Here is a 16,904-nt window from a genome sequence, read left to right as displayed (position 1 = left end):
GATCTTATCGTCGCGAAACTAAACCCAACCTCTAGAAAACAAACCCCGGCAGCTTGTGCCACCACCAATCGATTGTTTTAATTAACTTACTCCACAATAAAACAGGAATTTATTGAGCGAAATTTTCCGTTTCATTAATTCCGAAATTCATTTCTTCCTTCCTGGCCTATTTCTGGCGTCATCATTTGCAGAAGAACAACACCAAGCAGAGCCCGAGATGGCAGCACGGAGCCGGATGTGGTGCAGGTGGTGGCCCGGGAGGAACCGGAACTGGAGCAGCAAACGGAGGCGGACCCGGAACCCATGACCGGCATGGCCAATCGATGGACGGCAAGGGCGGCAAAGATCCCCGGAACGATTCGGGTGACGATGACAGGGGCGATCCGGACGTGATTCCGGCACAGTTCGGTAAAGATGATTTACTTTTTGCTTTGCATTTCCGTCCTTTTGATTAACTTTCTCGCCGAAAGCCTCTCTGGCACTCTGGCACTACCGACGATGGCATAGTTATAAGCTATGGCACAAATAAAATAGAGCGTTTCTATCGATGGGTAATTTAGCTCAAGTCTTCCCTCCGTCATCCACAAAAGCGACAGCTAAGTACGTGCCTTAGACGTGACGAGGGGAAGGAAATCGAATCTTGCCATCCGCCTTGTAGTGGTGTCAGTTGCCAAGTTCATGTTATCTTTTATTATTGTGGTTTTCTGTATTCATTCCATGCCGCATTCCAGTAGCGAACGATGGCGAAGATTCCAGTCTACATTCGACGAAATGGACGAATGGAGGTTTTGTAAGTATCTGACCCGGAAAATGTTGAAGAAAGTTTTTTGGCTTTGGTGTCTGAATCTTCCAATGCGAATCTAAACAGAAAATCTAAAATTACTCTGAAGGATTTCGAGTATCGAACCAAAATTACTCGTTAAAAGAAGCTATGGATGCTAAGCTTAGTATTATTTTCAATGAAATTAAACGAACCTTAAGGGGAAAGGGCCCGATTTCTTGTTTTCATTTAGATAGGTATATCTTTTTTTAATTTAAGAAATTCATCGTTTCTGAAAACATACTTCAAAAATGTCTGAAATCTGAGAGGAAAATCAATAGAACAAAATCCATTGACAATATTTTCAGATATACACGATAGACGAAAATCGTTGAAGGCGGTAATTTTTACCAAATTTGTCATGCGGAATTAAGGTCTTTAATTTTTTATTTATCACCGAGTGGCTGTAAATATTCCAAGTACGGTCTATGCGACAAAAAAGTTTCACTGAACAATCTGCTAAGGATATTGTTACCGGGATTGGATTGGACAAGACACCGGCGTGCAGGATCTTGTACAACAATGCCTCGTACTGCGCTATGATGAGACGGACCAGATCCCTCCTTTTTGTCTAAATAAGTGCAGTCCGAATCTTGGTTCAGTCGATCGATTGCTTTTTCGAAATCAACGAATACCAGTAGCCCATTCAAATGATTTCGTTGAAATTTCATTTCGGAATTCGTGGATTTGTTTCTGTATTATTCGTAGCGTTGTGATGTAGTTTACACATGATCGTCCGTATCGGAATCCAGCTTGTTGCCGTCGAAGTGTCACGGTAATCTTCTCCTGGATCCTGTTCATGATCACTTCGCAGAGTACTTTGAGAGTTGTACAGATCAAAGTGCCACGCCAGTTACCGCACTCGGTCAGGTCTCCTTTCTTCGGGACCTTTACGAGGATACCCTTCATCCAGTTGGCCAGTCCAGAATGTTGCTGTATCCCAGATGTCAACAAAAAGACGATGCAACATTTGTGCTTACAAGGCAGGGTCAGTTTTGAGCATCTCAGCAGGAATGCAATCGATTCCAGACGCTTTGTTGGACTTCTATGTTTTTATTATCGACTTTTTTCGGCGAATAAATAACTACACAATTAATTGCCAGTTGGTCCGGACGTTTCGAGCTACTTTTGGCTTTTCACTCCTCTTCAGCGGACCTTAAATTAAATTTATTTTTCTATAATATACCATTTTACCAAACTATTTTAAACTTACTTAATCTAGCGATCGTCTACACTACTGTTTGTAGTTATTTGTTTACTTTTGATGTTATGTTTACATTTGTCTGTCAGTGTTTTGATCTTAGGTAAAATGGAATTGTAGGCTGACTTAAAATTTATAGAGTCCTTCTGTTTATTAACAACGTCGTTGTCGCCCCTAATTTTGATGTGGAACATTTCTGCACAAATTCTTGTGTTATATTTGGAAACTTTTTTTTTTCAAGAATATTCGTGTTTTTAAAGTCAAAAATATGACCATATTCTATGCTATGTTGGGCTAGTCCTGATCCTCCAATCTTTTTGTTTTTAACATCGTTTTTATGTTGCTCTAATCTTTTATGCAAAAACTGACTTGTTTCGCCAATATAAGATTTTTTACATTCTCCACATTTTATGTCATAAACAACATTTGCTGTTTTTTCCTTTGAAATTTTATCTTTAGTTTTTGTAAAAATTGTGTTTTTAACTTTGTCTAAGGACTTAAAGGCAACGTTGATATCATATTGTTTAAAATATCGAGCTAGTTTTTCCCCTAGACCTGCGCAATACGGTATTGTTATAAAGTTTTTGGCTTGTTCGATTTTTTCCTCACTTAAACTGTTGTACATTTTATGCGTTCTCTCTTTTACTATTTTTGCAACTAGTTGTTCGGGATAGTTATTTATGTTTAGAATGTTTTTAACAGTTTTAAGTGTTCCTTCCCTATATTTTACATTTGTCAGTTTCAACGCCCTATCGACTAATGCAACTATAGTGTTTACTTTGTGTGAAAAAGGGCTCACCGATCCAAAGTCCAGGTATCGTCCGTTCTCATCCTTCGGAAACCACTCTGTCGTCAAGCCGTCCTCTTCACGTCGTACGATCATGTCTAAAAACTTGATTTTGCCATCCACTTCTTGTTCGATTGTGAACTTCAGCCGTTGATGCATGCCATTGAATATATCCATAATAGATTGCTGTTCATTCAGTTTGGCACAAACCAGGCAGTCGTCCACGTACCGTTTATAAAAAACAGGAATAATGTCTCGTTCCGATAACGCTTCAAGCGCAGCTTTTTCGATTCGTTCCAGTGCAATTGATGCTATCACCGGACTCAGCGGACTCCCCATTGGTACACCAAACTTTTGAGCATAGATTTTACCGTTTAGTTGGAAAAAATTGGATTGTAAAACAATTCTCATCATCTCTATGAAGCTTTCCTTTTCTATGTATGTGTGTTCCGCAATTTCTGTCCAGCGCAGTTCCACTGACTGGATAGCATAGTCCACTGGGATGTTAGTGAACAGGGACACCACATCTAACGAAAACAAAACTGAACCCACTGGGAGAACTTTTTTCGTTATTTCCTCCGCGAACTGAAAACTGTTGTTCACGTGGTGTTCAGTTTTGCCAACAATCCCGTTCATATCTTTGATTGCCGTTTCTATTTCAGCCAACGAGGGCGCTTCCAAGTTGATGCCCTTAATGTGACTAACTGTTGGCGCTTCGAGCTGCGGGTTCCGTTAGCCATCGCTATTTGTGACTTGGAAGAGTTGTTCAAAATGCTCAGTCCAATGCTTGAGCTGATCTGTTCGATCTGTCAACAACTGACCTGCTCGGCCTTTCAGCAGCATTCTTGCATTAGTGCTTGACCTCTAAGGCAGCGAGAAATGTCATAAAGTAATCGGATATCTCCAATGGCGGCGGCTCTTTCTCCCTCTTCGGCTAGGGAGTTTGTTAAGGCTCTTTTTTCTCGTCTACAAGCTCGTTTAACTGCCTTTTCCAGCTTCTCATATCGTAAACGAGCGGCTGCTTTGGAAGACTCGGTGCATGTCTGCTGAAATCCGACTTTCGCCTTTCTCCGATCATCGACCATCCTCCAGGGTTCATCCGACATCCATTCACTTCTTTTTCCACAGACTTTACCCACCACTGTTCTTCGACTGTTCCGTCTGTCGGCAGTTCTGAGGCTCGGGATTCAAGCTGTTTAACGTAAGCCCTTTCTCATCTCAACGTTGGACAAGCGCGACTCTCAGTCGTATCTCACCAAGGACGAGACGATGATCAAATGCAATGTCTGCGCATCGTTTATTGCGGACATCAAGAAGACTCCTGCTCCATTTTCGGCTGATGCAGATGTGGTCAATTTGATTTTCTGTTCGGCCATCTCGGGATACCCAAGTGACCTTATGTGCTGGTCGATGGGGGAAGAGCGATCCACCGATCACCAATTTGTTGTTGCCACAAAATTCTACAAACAGCTCTCCGTTTTCGCTCATCTGTCCTAGGCCATGGCGCCCCATGATGCGCTCAAAGTCCTGATTATCGGAGCCAATCTTTGCGTTGAAGTCGCCTAAGTGGATTTGAATGTCACACTTCGGAATTCTCTCAACCACGCTGTTTAATTGACTGTAAAACTGCTCTTTCTCCTGCAAATCGGCAACGTCAGTGTTGGCGCATAACACTGGACCATTGTAAGGTTTCTAACCCGTGTTCTGAATCTGGCTACGATTATTCTTTCGTTGATCGGTTCCCATTTTATAAGGGCCGCATGGGCCTGTGGGATTAATAGGAAACCAACTCCTCGTTCCCGAGTAGCGTGTTCTCCTCGTATGCCAGAATAAAGCAGTACTTGCCCGGACTGTGTCTTGTGTTCTCCAGTGTTAGGCCAACGGACTTCTCTCAGTCCCAATATCTCTAGCTTGAGGCGGCTAGCTTCTCTAGCAAGTTGAGCCAGCTTACCTGGCTGGGTAAGGGTCAAAACATTCCAAGTTCCAATTCTAGTCCGTGTTTTCATGCTAAAAGTCGTTGCCAAAGTTCCAATTCGGTTATTTCTTCTCTCAGTTTCCGTAACAATACAAGATATCAGGAGCAGTAGGTTGTTAGCCTAAAGTCCCACGAATTGGGAAAATATCCATCGTTGAGACAATTTTGTAGCACCACTCTGAAAGTATCCGGAATAATCTGTACCGCCACCTTCAGCACTGCATTTGGGATTCAATCCGGACCAGGGGTCTTATTTAGGGGCCGTCCATAAATGATGTCACGCGTTAGGGGGGGAGAGGAAGTTCGATTTTTGTGACAATTTGTGACATGGGGGGAGGGGGGGTCAGCTTGAACGTGACATCACATATTGTTGCAAAAAAAGGTAAAACAATAACAAATAATTTTATCCTAAATTCAATAAAATTATACTACGTAAACTTTATTAGCATAAGAAACTGCTACAGAGCGTTATGCCAGAGCGTAGATGGGGCCAAGCCTATAGAGTTGCACTGGCGAGATTCGGTGGCCCAAGGTCGCCGACCGAAAAGTGTCCGGAAAAACTGAGAGAGATCGTTGCACATCTTTTCCCGCAGCATGGCCCGACGCAGTGGCCACTTTCCCCGTATGACGCGGGTGCCCACGACATCGAGCCAGTAACGAACGAAGAACTCGTGGCTATCGCTAAGAAACTTGCGGTGAATAAGGCCCCTGGTCCGGACGGAATCCCAAATGCAGTGCTGAAGGTGGCGGTACAGACCATTCCGGATACCTTCAGAGTGGTGCTACAAAAGTGTCTCGACGAGGGATCTTTTCCCAATTCGTGGAAAACGGCGAAGTTGGTGCTACTACCGAAACCTGGGAAACCCCCTGGGCATCCATCATCATATAGACCCACACAGCAAAAAAAGTGTTGCGATATTACATCGAAAACGTGCACATAACTTGAGTCGCCAATGCTATCTAATATTACATTCCTTTTATGTACAAGTTTGCTACGTATATTTGATGTAAAAGTTTACACCAAATATATGTATCGCAGTAAACGATTACGAGAAAGAAGGCGACGCAGTGCTGTTAATGTTGATTAAGAGCCATATTTTTAACCATTTTTGTTTAAAAACTTCCTCATGTTAAAAACATAATCGTTATTATCAATCAACATTTAAGGGTTCAATAATCTCACATTTAGATTCAATATTTAAGAACGACAAGGTGTGGAATGTTTTTGAAATTAAATTCAGAATAGGGGACTCTAATTCAAGGTGATTATATTTTCTTTATTCGGTCTACATTTCATTAAAAGCTCTCAACATTTCAATATCTTATCAGCATAAAAAAGATTATTGTCACATTTTTTAATTGAATAAAATTCAGCGACCTCATGGGTTGAACTAATTTTGAAGAAAAAAAAAACTTGTTCGTACATTGACAACATATTTTTTTTTTAACAAGACTTATTTCTAGTAAACGTTAAAGGCATCTTACATCTTACATCTTACATCACAACACATTTGAATCTATTATAAAAGCGATCCTTTCTTTTCCTTTCCTAAAAACCATCTGATCTGGAAGTAAGGAACTTTTTCGCGAACAAATTTTCTCCAAAAGTTGGTCAGCGACAATCTTCTTATTAGTTCTTCAGTGCATCTAACTTGGTGACTAATTTTTGGGATGTCCTAATTCGAGAACGCGGACTTGCTCTCAAATTTCTTTCTCGAAATTCCCGAAATTCAGCTACTTTTCCTAAAGAATATTGAACTCTCATCGCGATGCATCGGCTTCATCATCGGACGGTAGCCGGATCACTTATATTTACGTTCCTCCGTTAATTCCTGAAAGGATTTATAAAAAACATCGTAAATGGAAGAGAGATTCCAACACAAAAACTTACCTTCACATTAGTTTGTTTTGATTACTTCGAATATTTTCTTCACTCAAGACTACGGGCAAAATTTCCTAAAAATGGAAATGTGATTAAAAAAAACATCACCAACGGTTTTGCTTACGTTTAAATTGAACATCAATCGTGCTTACCTGCAAAACAAATCCTCCAGAGCTTCGCAATCCTTTTTCAACTTTTCCACATTATTCAACTATTGAACGTCAAAAAAATCAACAAGGGCTGCTTTGCTGGAATATCACATTTGCAGGTTGTGATATTACACTACACGACATATTCGCATTGCGTACATCGTTCAGATGTAATAATAAGCATAGACCAATAATATTAGCATCAGTCTGTGATATAATGGCGATCATCTTCAATAATACATCCGATGCCTTACATCTGCTTAAATTACATCGTCCAGCCTTACATTTTTTTTTGCTGTGCATTTGTCTACTGGACACCCTTGGTAAGCTACTGGAGAGGATAATATTAAACAGACTTATTATCTACACAGAAGGCGGAAGTGGACTGTCGGACAGACAGTTCGGTTTTCGGAAAGGGAGATCTACGGTGAACGCCATTCGAATGGTGACAGAGTACGCGAAGCGCGCATATAAAAAGAAGCGGACAGGTGTTCGTCACTGCGCCATTGTGACGATCGACGTTAAGAATGCCTTCAACAATGCCAGCTGAGAAGCGATTGCCAAAGCGCTTCACAGGATGCTTGTTCCCAATACTCTCTGCAGGATAATAGGAAGCTTCTTTGAAAATCGAATCCTGACGTACGAAACCGAAACTGGGATACGATCTACTGCCCTAACAGCGGGTGTTCCACAGGGTTCCATACTCGGACCTGTGCTTTGGAATGCCATGTATAATGAGGTGTTAACGCTGAAACTACCAGCAGGCGTGCAGATAGTCGGATTTGCTGACGATATCGTGCTCATGATTACCGGCGAAACAATCGAGGAGGTAGAAGACCTTGCAACGGTGTCCGTAGAAAGGGTTGGCATCTGGATGGAGGGAGTTAAGCTTCAAATAGCTCACCATAAAACTGAAGTTCTGCTCGTGACCAATAAAAGAGTTGTGCCGCACATGGAGATTACTGTTGGAGGGCACACGACATCTTCGAAACAGCAGCTGAAATACCTTGGAGTAATGGTCGACCATCGCTTAAGTTTTGGTGCGCATGTCAAATACTGTTGCGAAAGTGCATCGAAAGTCATAGATTCATTGGCCTGGATTATGCCGAACTGCCATGGTCCAAAGAGTAGCAAGAGACGTCTCCTTGCGAGCGTAGCACTGTCGAAACTACGATACGGAGGAGCGGCCTAGAGCTCCGCGATAGAGATAGAGCGCAACAGATCCAAATTACGGAGCACACATCGGTTGATAGCCATGCGAGTTTCCTGTGCGTACAGGACCATATCAGCAGATGCAGCTTTTGTCATCGCGGGCATGGTTCCCATCGACATAACCCTGGCGGAGGATATGGAATGTTACAAAGCAAGAGCTGTTAGAGGAGTGCGTAATATTCAACGAGCAGCGTCAATGCTCAAGTGGCAGGAGCAATGGGACGCATCGAACAACGCAAGATGGACGCATAGGCTAATCCCGAGACTTTCAGACTGGGTAAATCGGAAGTATGGAGAGGTCAACTTCTACCTGACGCAGTTCCTTTCGGGTCATGGGTGCTTTAAGCAATACCTTCATCGGTTTAAGCTTATCAGCTCGCCTTATTGCCCGGAATGCGTAGAGATGGAGGAATCGGCAGAACATGCTATCTTTGTCTGCCCCAGGTTCAATTCAAGGCGTCAACAACTTCAAAATTTGAACGCTGAAAACATAGTGAGTGAAATGTGTCGCGACGAACAGTCATGGCGTGCTATAGTCGACGAAATCTCGCAAATCATGCGCGATCTGATAAGGATCAGGAAAGATGATGAACGGAGAGAGCGAGATAGTCAACCAAATTTGACAAGCTAATGAAAGGTCTTGGGCCTCGTATGACACTTCAATTCAAAAGCAACGCGATCTTAGGGCGCGGTATAACCCTAATCTGGACTCATACGTGTGGTGGGACTTAAAAGGTCTCACGTACTCAGCTACGATCTTTCCTGCAGCAAAAGGAAGCGGAGATACCAGTCGGGGTGGTCGTGTCGGGATTCTAGCTTGGTAGTTTCTCAATCGGCCATGCCTTGGTGGTTAGAAATCCTGCGGAAGTGGTTGCTGTGACGGGCGCGAGTTACTTTGAAAGCGTTACCTAACCGGCACACGTTTCGAGGTCCCCGGGATAGTGGATGCTGTGACGGGCGTGAGTTATTACGAAAGCGTTATCTAATCGGCACACGTTTCGGGGTCTTCCGTACCAGTCTGAAGTTGGCGATAGGGGAAAAGGAGAAGGAGAAAAAAGATAAAGCAAAACGATGATCAAAGAGAAATTGAGGAAAAATTGAGAAAGAGGAAAAGGGTGAGATGTATAAGTGCATGAGCACAGCCTACCCCTTGATGTAGTATCATAGGGTGAAACAGTTAAAAAAAATTTCCCAGGGAGGGGGAGGTGTATAAAAACGTGATACAAAAAGGGGGGGTGACGGAAGTTGTGACAATATGTGACAAGGGGGGGAGAGGGGGTCTATTTTTTCCAAATTTTGCGTGACATCATTAATGGACAGCCCCTTATTGCAAGTTTCTTAGCGATGGCCACAAGTTCCTTGTTCGTCACTGGCTTGGTGTCGGGTAGTCGTACGGTTAAGTGACCAATGCGTCGGCCATGCTGCGGGAAAAGATCTCTGCAACGATCTCTTTAAGTTTTATGGACTAGGAACAGACGTATACAGGCCACCTTCTCAGTCTGCGTGCGACTAAAGCATCCACCAGGGTTGGGTACTCGATCTCCGCTAAGGTAACTTACACCCACTCTGGCACCACGATGTGCCACGTTGTGATAGAAATTGTTAATAAGAGGTAATATGACAACTATGGGGCCTCGTGTTTGCACATAACCCAGCCTTGCTACCATAAGGTCACCAGAATAAAGACCAAATTTCAGACTTATTTATCAGGCAAAATGCACTTGTTGTTGAATAAATTCATGCTAACGCTTCGCGAAAATTATGTTTTTGAACAAGGGGATAAAACATCTTAAGAATAAATTCTATGCCTATCTCAAATAAGTAGGATCCATTCAATTCTAACTCTCTTAGAAGCAAAAAACAACAACAACAAGACCCTCTACTGAAATATTGATGTATTTAAACCATCTTTACTAATCGAATCAATATTCTAAACAACAACTCACCCTGATATTGTAAAATTTCTAAGGTAGCGACGGACTTTGCTCATTTATTTGCCTCAACTACATAATGAATGACTCAAATAAACAGAATCTGCATCAATCAAATGTCGACATCCGTGATCAGTGCTACATGATTCGGATTACATGATGGGCTACAAAAAAACCATCCATTGCCTCTTACTCTGCAATGAAAATAAATACTAGGCAATGATTCAGTACCCCTTAACTTCCGTAAATTTAGCACCCAATTGCTGCTTGCGGAACGTTCTGATCTTTGGGCCCATTTGATTCAAGTATCTGTACGTCAGTCTGTACTTTACTAGCACACCCAGCTGTTGACAACCGAACAAATGTACATTCGTTTATTATTTCTCCTACAATCCACCTCAGGAAGGTCCTCCAACCGGTTCGGTAGTTTTAGGTATGTCATTCCAACTCCACGGAACGTTGAACCCGGAGAACATTCACAAATCGACTTTGGGTCTTTCGTTCGATGTCAAGCAGTTGTTGTGTTGTTACTTGTGCAGCAAACGGACCGAACGAAACACAAGTTGCCACCCCCTTGGAAGGTATCATTGTGATGGCTTGTTGGACAACTTACAAAATCGAACCAAATATTTCCGATTTACTGCCATCATCGTGTCTCTGTCGTACCATCTTCACAACAATAGTACAATAAGAATCAGTCGGACAATATCGATTTCAGGTCAGTTGTTTTGATAGGTTTCGATTGGGAAAAATCGTTGTTTTGATACTTTGGCCAAACAATTAGCAATTATTTATTTTGAACCACATTTCAGGCTACTTTCGAAGAAAGATGCTTTAAAGTTTTCGTGTTACACTTTTTTCCATTTATTTATAGAAAAATTAAAGTTCTCATTTTTAACATGGTAAAGTGTTTCAAATCAAGCAACAGTTCAAGTAGGCGTTACCTTGTAAGTACGTCATAATTTTCGCTCCGTTAAAACTGTTTTCCCAAAAGAAAGGAAATATAATGAAAAAAGATGTAAAGAATATCGAATCCATATGTTCACAACTACGAAGATGAACATTATTGTGAAGTGCGCTGTAACTTATGGAAAAATTTCGTGAATATTTCGTACACCGGAAAAATGTGAGAAGAGGCTTCAGAAGTTCCGGTCTCAAAGTTCCCAGTACCAAAAACGCATCAGTCCTGCTCCTGCAAACTAAAACGTTCGGATCTGGATTGGTGAAAAATGTATCCTCTCATTTTTGGGGAGATCTAATCTTTATACAGATTTATTATACTTTTAAATTGAATTATTTTTTATAAAAACCTTTATGAAGCGTTTTGCAGGGAACTCCACGCATTATTCCTTCCCTTGTTCTGGTATATTTTGCGGTATTTACCACATGGTTGGCCTGGCCGTAGTAATCTCTGCAATGCATGTTTACATGTTACAGAAAGTACATCAGAAGTACATGAGCGAAATAAGAATAGTACCACTATGTGTTTTGCTTGTTAAAACATAAATGATTGAAAATCACCATATTTTTCTTTTACAATTTGTTTTGAATTGTTCAACGGATAAATCAAGCATAAGTTTACTTTTTTTGGAAGTTGCAATTGGCGTTGAGGGCCAAAAATATGAAAAAAGGGTAAAAATAAGAATAGTACCACTTCTGTTTTTCAACAAAAACATATTTTTTTTTAAGAATTTACTGTTTTAAAGTAAATAATAATGCTTTTACGAATTATTTGAATAGATAACTCCATTTAAAGCAGTTTTCTAGAATTTCAAAGGTTTTAAAATGGGTTTTAAGAGATGCTCCTCTAGCGTTTAGGAATTTGACATTTGAACTATAATACTTGATCAAACTGCTTGATTTCTTCATTAAAATTCATTAGTATGATGCTAAATGATGAAACATAGATTTGAGGCTAAATTTGAATAGAAAAAACAGGCTTCAAATTCAAAAATTCAAATATTTTTAAATAGTCAAAAACTATTTCTCTAGTTTCAAGTCATAGATGGAAACACTATCTTGCAATTCAACCAAATTGATGCCCATTTTCGAATATCTGGGATTAATTCAGATGTGCTGGATAATTTTGGTCAAGAAATAAATACTCGATACCGTGTGAACGCTTTGGAAATTCTAAGATCACTAAATCAAAAAAATAGAATTTCATCAAGATCACTAAAAGTGAATTTCTTGGACCGATAATCTGAATAATTTTGTACTTTCCGATGGAGCTTGATGGACCAGACGACTAGCAGTATTATTGGTATGATTTGAAATTGAATCGGAAGTTGAGATGAGCAGGAATTTTGGCGGTGGTCTATTCTTGTGCTGGTGATTTTTTTTTGCAAATCCGGAAAAGCTTTCTGCAGCGTGAACTCCAACAAAACTGTGTTGGAAAACTACCTCAAAATGAGGATTATGGGTCTGAATAAACCTGAAAAATCAATTTTGAGACTCTATTTGGTTTAAACTGCAAGATAGTGCTGCCATCTTTGACATGAAACTGGAAAAAGTGAAGTTTACTGAAAAAAGATTTTGAATTCCAACCTGTTTTTTTCTGATTTAAGTTAAACCCAGAATGTTTGTTTCATCATTTCACGTCATTTTAATGAAGAAAGTAAGTAGTTTGGTAAAGAATTACAGCTCAAATATCAAATTCCTTAGTTCTTATAAAACAACCTTTTAAAACCTTTGAAAACATTTAAAAATCTAGAAAACTCCAAAAATCCAGTTATCTATTCAAATAATTCGTAGAAGCATTATTATTCACTTATACACAGTAAATTTTTAAGAAATAATCTTGTTTTTGTTGAAAAACACAAGTGATACTATTCTCATTTCGTACCCTTTTTCCTGAGTTTTGGTCCTCCGTACAGGTTCTGTGAACAAAACTTTTAATGGTTTTTCTTTCTTATTCATCTGAAAATCGGAAATTCAACAAACTGAAGCTTTTGGCAAAGTTGTAGATGATAAAGTATTGGAATAAGAGACAGGTTCTGAATGCCAATATCAAGGCAGGTTAAATGCCTATATCAAGAAAAATAGATTAGTCTTATAAATTTTTTACTTTCTATCATTTAAACATTAAATCTACGCTTAACTCATGATCTTACAGCGAAAAAAGAAGAACTTCATACTGATCCGATAAAAATACAATATGAACAAAATATTACCATGAAATATGGCCATATGGCATACTTAACTATGTTTCATGCAAAAGAACTAGTGATGTGAAAAATTTCACCAAAATTTCAGCCTTGACGTTTGCTTAACATCCGTTTCTACCATTTTCAATTAAATAATTTCCAAATATAGCAATTGTAAATGAAATATAGCTTAAAACATAAATATGCGCATTTAGCCCGCCGGTTTCGGAAATCGGCTATTTTGACTTCTTTTATTATAAAATTATTTTCACAAAAACTGTAAAAGATTTTAACAGAAAAATTGCTCTTACGTATAGAAAACAGATGTCCGCTCATGTGCATATAGTTTTCAGACTCCTATCTATTGGAATATGGGAGAAAATGAGTGCTTTCCTTAATATGCGCATATAGCCCGCCTCTCCCCTATGGTGAAAATGAGCGGGTAGGATTATCATCACAAAAAAAATGGTCAACACGAGCCAACTACTATGAAGAAGTTTTCGTGAGCTGAATTTTGGTTTTTTATTTAAAGAAAGAATTTGTGAAGACCCCTAGGATAAACATTGCAGAATTTTTCCCGCATTTGAGCTTTATAAATATGCAATTTATAGAAAGCTTCGTGTTAACTTAAATTAAGTAAAAGACTTAAAGGTATCATTAAAATTTAAAAAAAATCGAGGAAAGTGATAAAAAAACATTGAAAATCATTCAAAATGAAAGTTTTTCTGGACAGGACATAATATAAATAAAATAAATAAAAATTGACAATCTAGAATACTGACTTCAAAAGAATAAGTATGATTATAAATAATGGAAAATAATGTATCTTTCCTATAATCAATTTTGTGAAAAACAACAAGAATGGAAAAAAAACTATTGTAGTTGATTTAATTTGTTCAATCGGATACTGAGTTTTTTATTGAATTTCTATTCGAAATCCTGTATAAGATTTGGAATTCGGATTGAAACTTTTCCAGCTGATAGAAGTCTTATACTAATGATTCTGAGCTACTACTATTTTTTTATTATCCTCGCTGAAGTAACTATCCTGAATTCAGCATATCATTTTCCAATTGACCGTTTATTCTCAGATTATATTCATCATAAAAAACATTCTCATAATTGAATTGCGAATTTCTATGAATGATTCTTTACAAACGAACTTATATTTTTCTAATCCTGTCTTCTTCTAGATTTTAAGACAGATATTAAATTCATTGAAATTTTCAAGTCTTGTGTTGTTCCTCCAGTTTCATGATTAATTTTCGAGTATTGAGAACTCGGGATAATTTTCAAAGGTACCAAACTGATTTGAATTCCTTATCCGATTTTTCAATTACTGAATTACCTTATTACTGACACTGTATCTTTTGTATCTGTATCTCTAATCAAATAACGCAATTTCGTAATTCACGTCTATATTCCTAATATACTTTAATATTTTTAATCATTATTAAAAGTTTTTATAAATTGCTAATTGATTTTGCCATAAAAAATTTTTCGCTTTTTTTTTCTTCAAGTTCATGAATTTCTTAAAGGGAATTCAGTCATTTTGTACTTAAGCAGAAAGCCATGAAATTCATGAAATCTCAATTTTTTGTTTTGAGGCTACTATTGAAAGACTAAAATTTATTTATTTCAAATGAATAAACAGTTAAAAAAATAAATTAAATAAATATTATAATAAACCAGCGTTGAAGGTGCAATTGATATTCATAGAAAAAAGTTTAATTAATTAATGAGGCCTTAAATCAGGAAAGCATAAGAGAATTTACAAAACAACTGGATTGACTAACCGTGCGTGAGATTACGAATTGAGAATGGTTATATATGGCGCAATAGACAATTCTTGTAATGAATTCATGGCATCAATTAAGTTGATTTTTAATGATTTTTTTTTAAATGAGATTACCTACTTCAGTTGTTTTGCAAATTCGTAGATGTTGTAGGATTCACATTAGGGAAATGAGGTAGTTTTTTTAATGTTTAACCACATCTCAGTTGTGGTAACTTGAAGTGCTATTAAGATAGAAGGTATAGGACAACCCAAAGGTCATACCATTTATCAAAATGGATCCTGATCTAATCTTTTCTCACACTAACACAGTTCTTTCCTGAGATACTTGAATATAGATTCGCAGACATACAGACGGTTTCCATAGCTAGTGATATTTGCTTACATCTGTTTCTGAGATTTTCCAATTAAACTTTTGGAATACGCAAGGACAAGGCGTTGAAAGTTGAACCTAGAGAGTATCCTACTAACATTCCTTCCCTTCATCCTAATTGACTACCTGGACGTGGCCGGCGCCGTTATTGATCTTTTTCAAAGGGAGAGCATGAGTTTTGTGCTCTGAGAATGTACTGTTAATCCCAAACAACATTCTGTTTGACTTTGCACAAAATGATGGGCTCGATCAATCACGGAGTAGCAACCATTGGCGAGGTAGAACTTATTCTACTTAGCCACGCCAGCAATCATGAAGTTCGAAATGCATTAATCGATTGGATGTAAAATAATGTTTAATTTTTGTGGAAACGCGCATCGTCAGCTTGGCATTATGTGGTCAACACAGAAACTATCGAAAAGTTGTTGTATTTTTTTAAATCTATTATAGAAGCATTTCGGGTTTAATGGTTTAAGGTGGATATGAGTAGTCAAAAAAGCTAAAAGCTAAGCTAAGCTAAAGAAAGAATTTGTGAAGAAATGTGAATCTTTTTCAAAACAGAAAGAAAAAAGTACTCTAAAACTGAAACGTACCCAGAAAGTTGTCTTTTTCGCGGTTAATGAAAAGGAGCAGCTCTTATTGACTCATCGACATTAAAATAACGTATTAGTATCGTCTACATTATTTTTTTACATAATTATTGAATTCAACTAAACGTATGCATGGATCATTCTATTTTATCATGCATAAATTTGAAAAAAATTTGAATCAGTTTGGAGTGATTTCAATTTGTGAGACCAAGACCAATCATAGTATTTTGCTTTTCACACAAAGATGAGGGAAATAGAATGTAATTTTGAATACGCCAACATCACTGTTTCGAGAGAAACGCGTTCAAAGTTTGACAGTTCCATAAGCTCCCAGTAAAAATATTATTTTGTTTTTTTTTATTTCTCGAAAACCAAATATTCTTCAGATACTTACCTTTGTACAATCAAAATGTAGATAGAACGTACTTTCCCAAGTAACATAGATAAAGCTAACTAGCTTTTGGATGTTTTATTATGGTTCCAATTTTCCCGTTTATTTGGATAACGTGCCGCTATTAAGCCTACCCCTTTTCTGATGGATTTATTATAGCATTTTCTTGTGCAGTTCGTTTTATGACGGTTTAATTTTGGTCATGCAAAATGCTTATATTCTTAAATAGACCATATGTTCTCAGATAATTTTGAAAACGCTAATAATGCTTTTATTAAACATACAAACTTTTATTTTCAAAGCTGTAAATAACTGAAAATATCATGAAACCTTCACAATATGGTTATAAGGTGAAAGTAATAGAAGAGTCTTGAAATCCAAGATGGCGGCTTCCAATGAACTTTAAAATGTTATAATTGACTTAAAATCGCATGAAATCCCAACAATATGGATATTGGGTGAAAAGGCTAAACAAGAAGAAAACGATTTTTTCTTTCTGACGCCATCTTGAAATCCAAGATGGCAGCTTCCGCTGAACTTTGAATGCTGTTAATCACTGGAAATCAAATGAAACCTCCACAATATCAGTAGGTATTGAGAAAAAAGCTAAACTAGTAGAAATCAAATTTCGCGATCCCACGCCATAATAAAA

At 38.3% G+C, this 16,904-nt stretch overlaps 2 protein-coding genes and 1 long non-coding RNA gene across 3 annotated transcripts in view; 1 reads left to right on the top strand and 2 right to left on the bottom strand.

Moving 5' to 3' along the window:
- The window catches only part of LOC129742288 (nephrin-like), a 587,776-nt gene extending 586,974 nt beyond the window's left edge, over positions 1-802 (top strand). Inside the window, exons 15-16 of the mRNA XM_055734170.1 lie at positions 192-408; positions 732-802. Of these exons, the coding sequence (XP_055590145.1) occupies positions 192-408; positions 732-802 (288 nt within the window). The remainder of the gene's footprint in view (positions 1-191; positions 409-731) is intronic.
- Positions 803-6,482: 5,680 nt separating this feature from the next.
- Positions 6,483-6,877, bottom strand: LOC129746792 (uncharacterized). Its single transcript, XR_008737372.1, has 3 exons — positions 6,818-6,877; positions 6,675-6,739; positions 6,483-6,615 (listed from the first exon to the last, which is right to left on the bottom strand). It is a non-coding gene; the product is annotated as an uncharacterized LOC129746792 (long non-coding RNA).
- Positions 6,878-7,121: 244 nt separating this feature from the next.
- LOC129742287 (uncharacterized) overlaps positions 7,122-16,904 on the bottom strand; it is an 11,242-nt gene continuing 1,459 nt past the window's right edge. The window contains exon 2 of the mRNA XM_055734169.1: positions 7,122-7,142. Within this exon, the coding sequence (XP_055590144.1) occupies positions 7,122-7,142 (21 nt within the window). The remainder of the gene's footprint in view (positions 7,143-16,904) is intronic.

The sequence above is a fragment of the Uranotaenia lowii genome, chromosome 2 (genome assembly GCF_029784155.1).
Source record: "Uranotaenia lowii strain MFRU-FL chromosome 2, ASM2978415v1, whole genome shotgun sequence".
NCBI lineage: Eukaryota > Metazoa > Arthropoda > Insecta > Diptera > Culicidae > Uranotaenia > Uranotaenia lowii.
The sequence above is the reverse complement of the archived record's forward strand: the minus strand, read 5'-3'. Positions and strand labels throughout refer to the sequence as shown.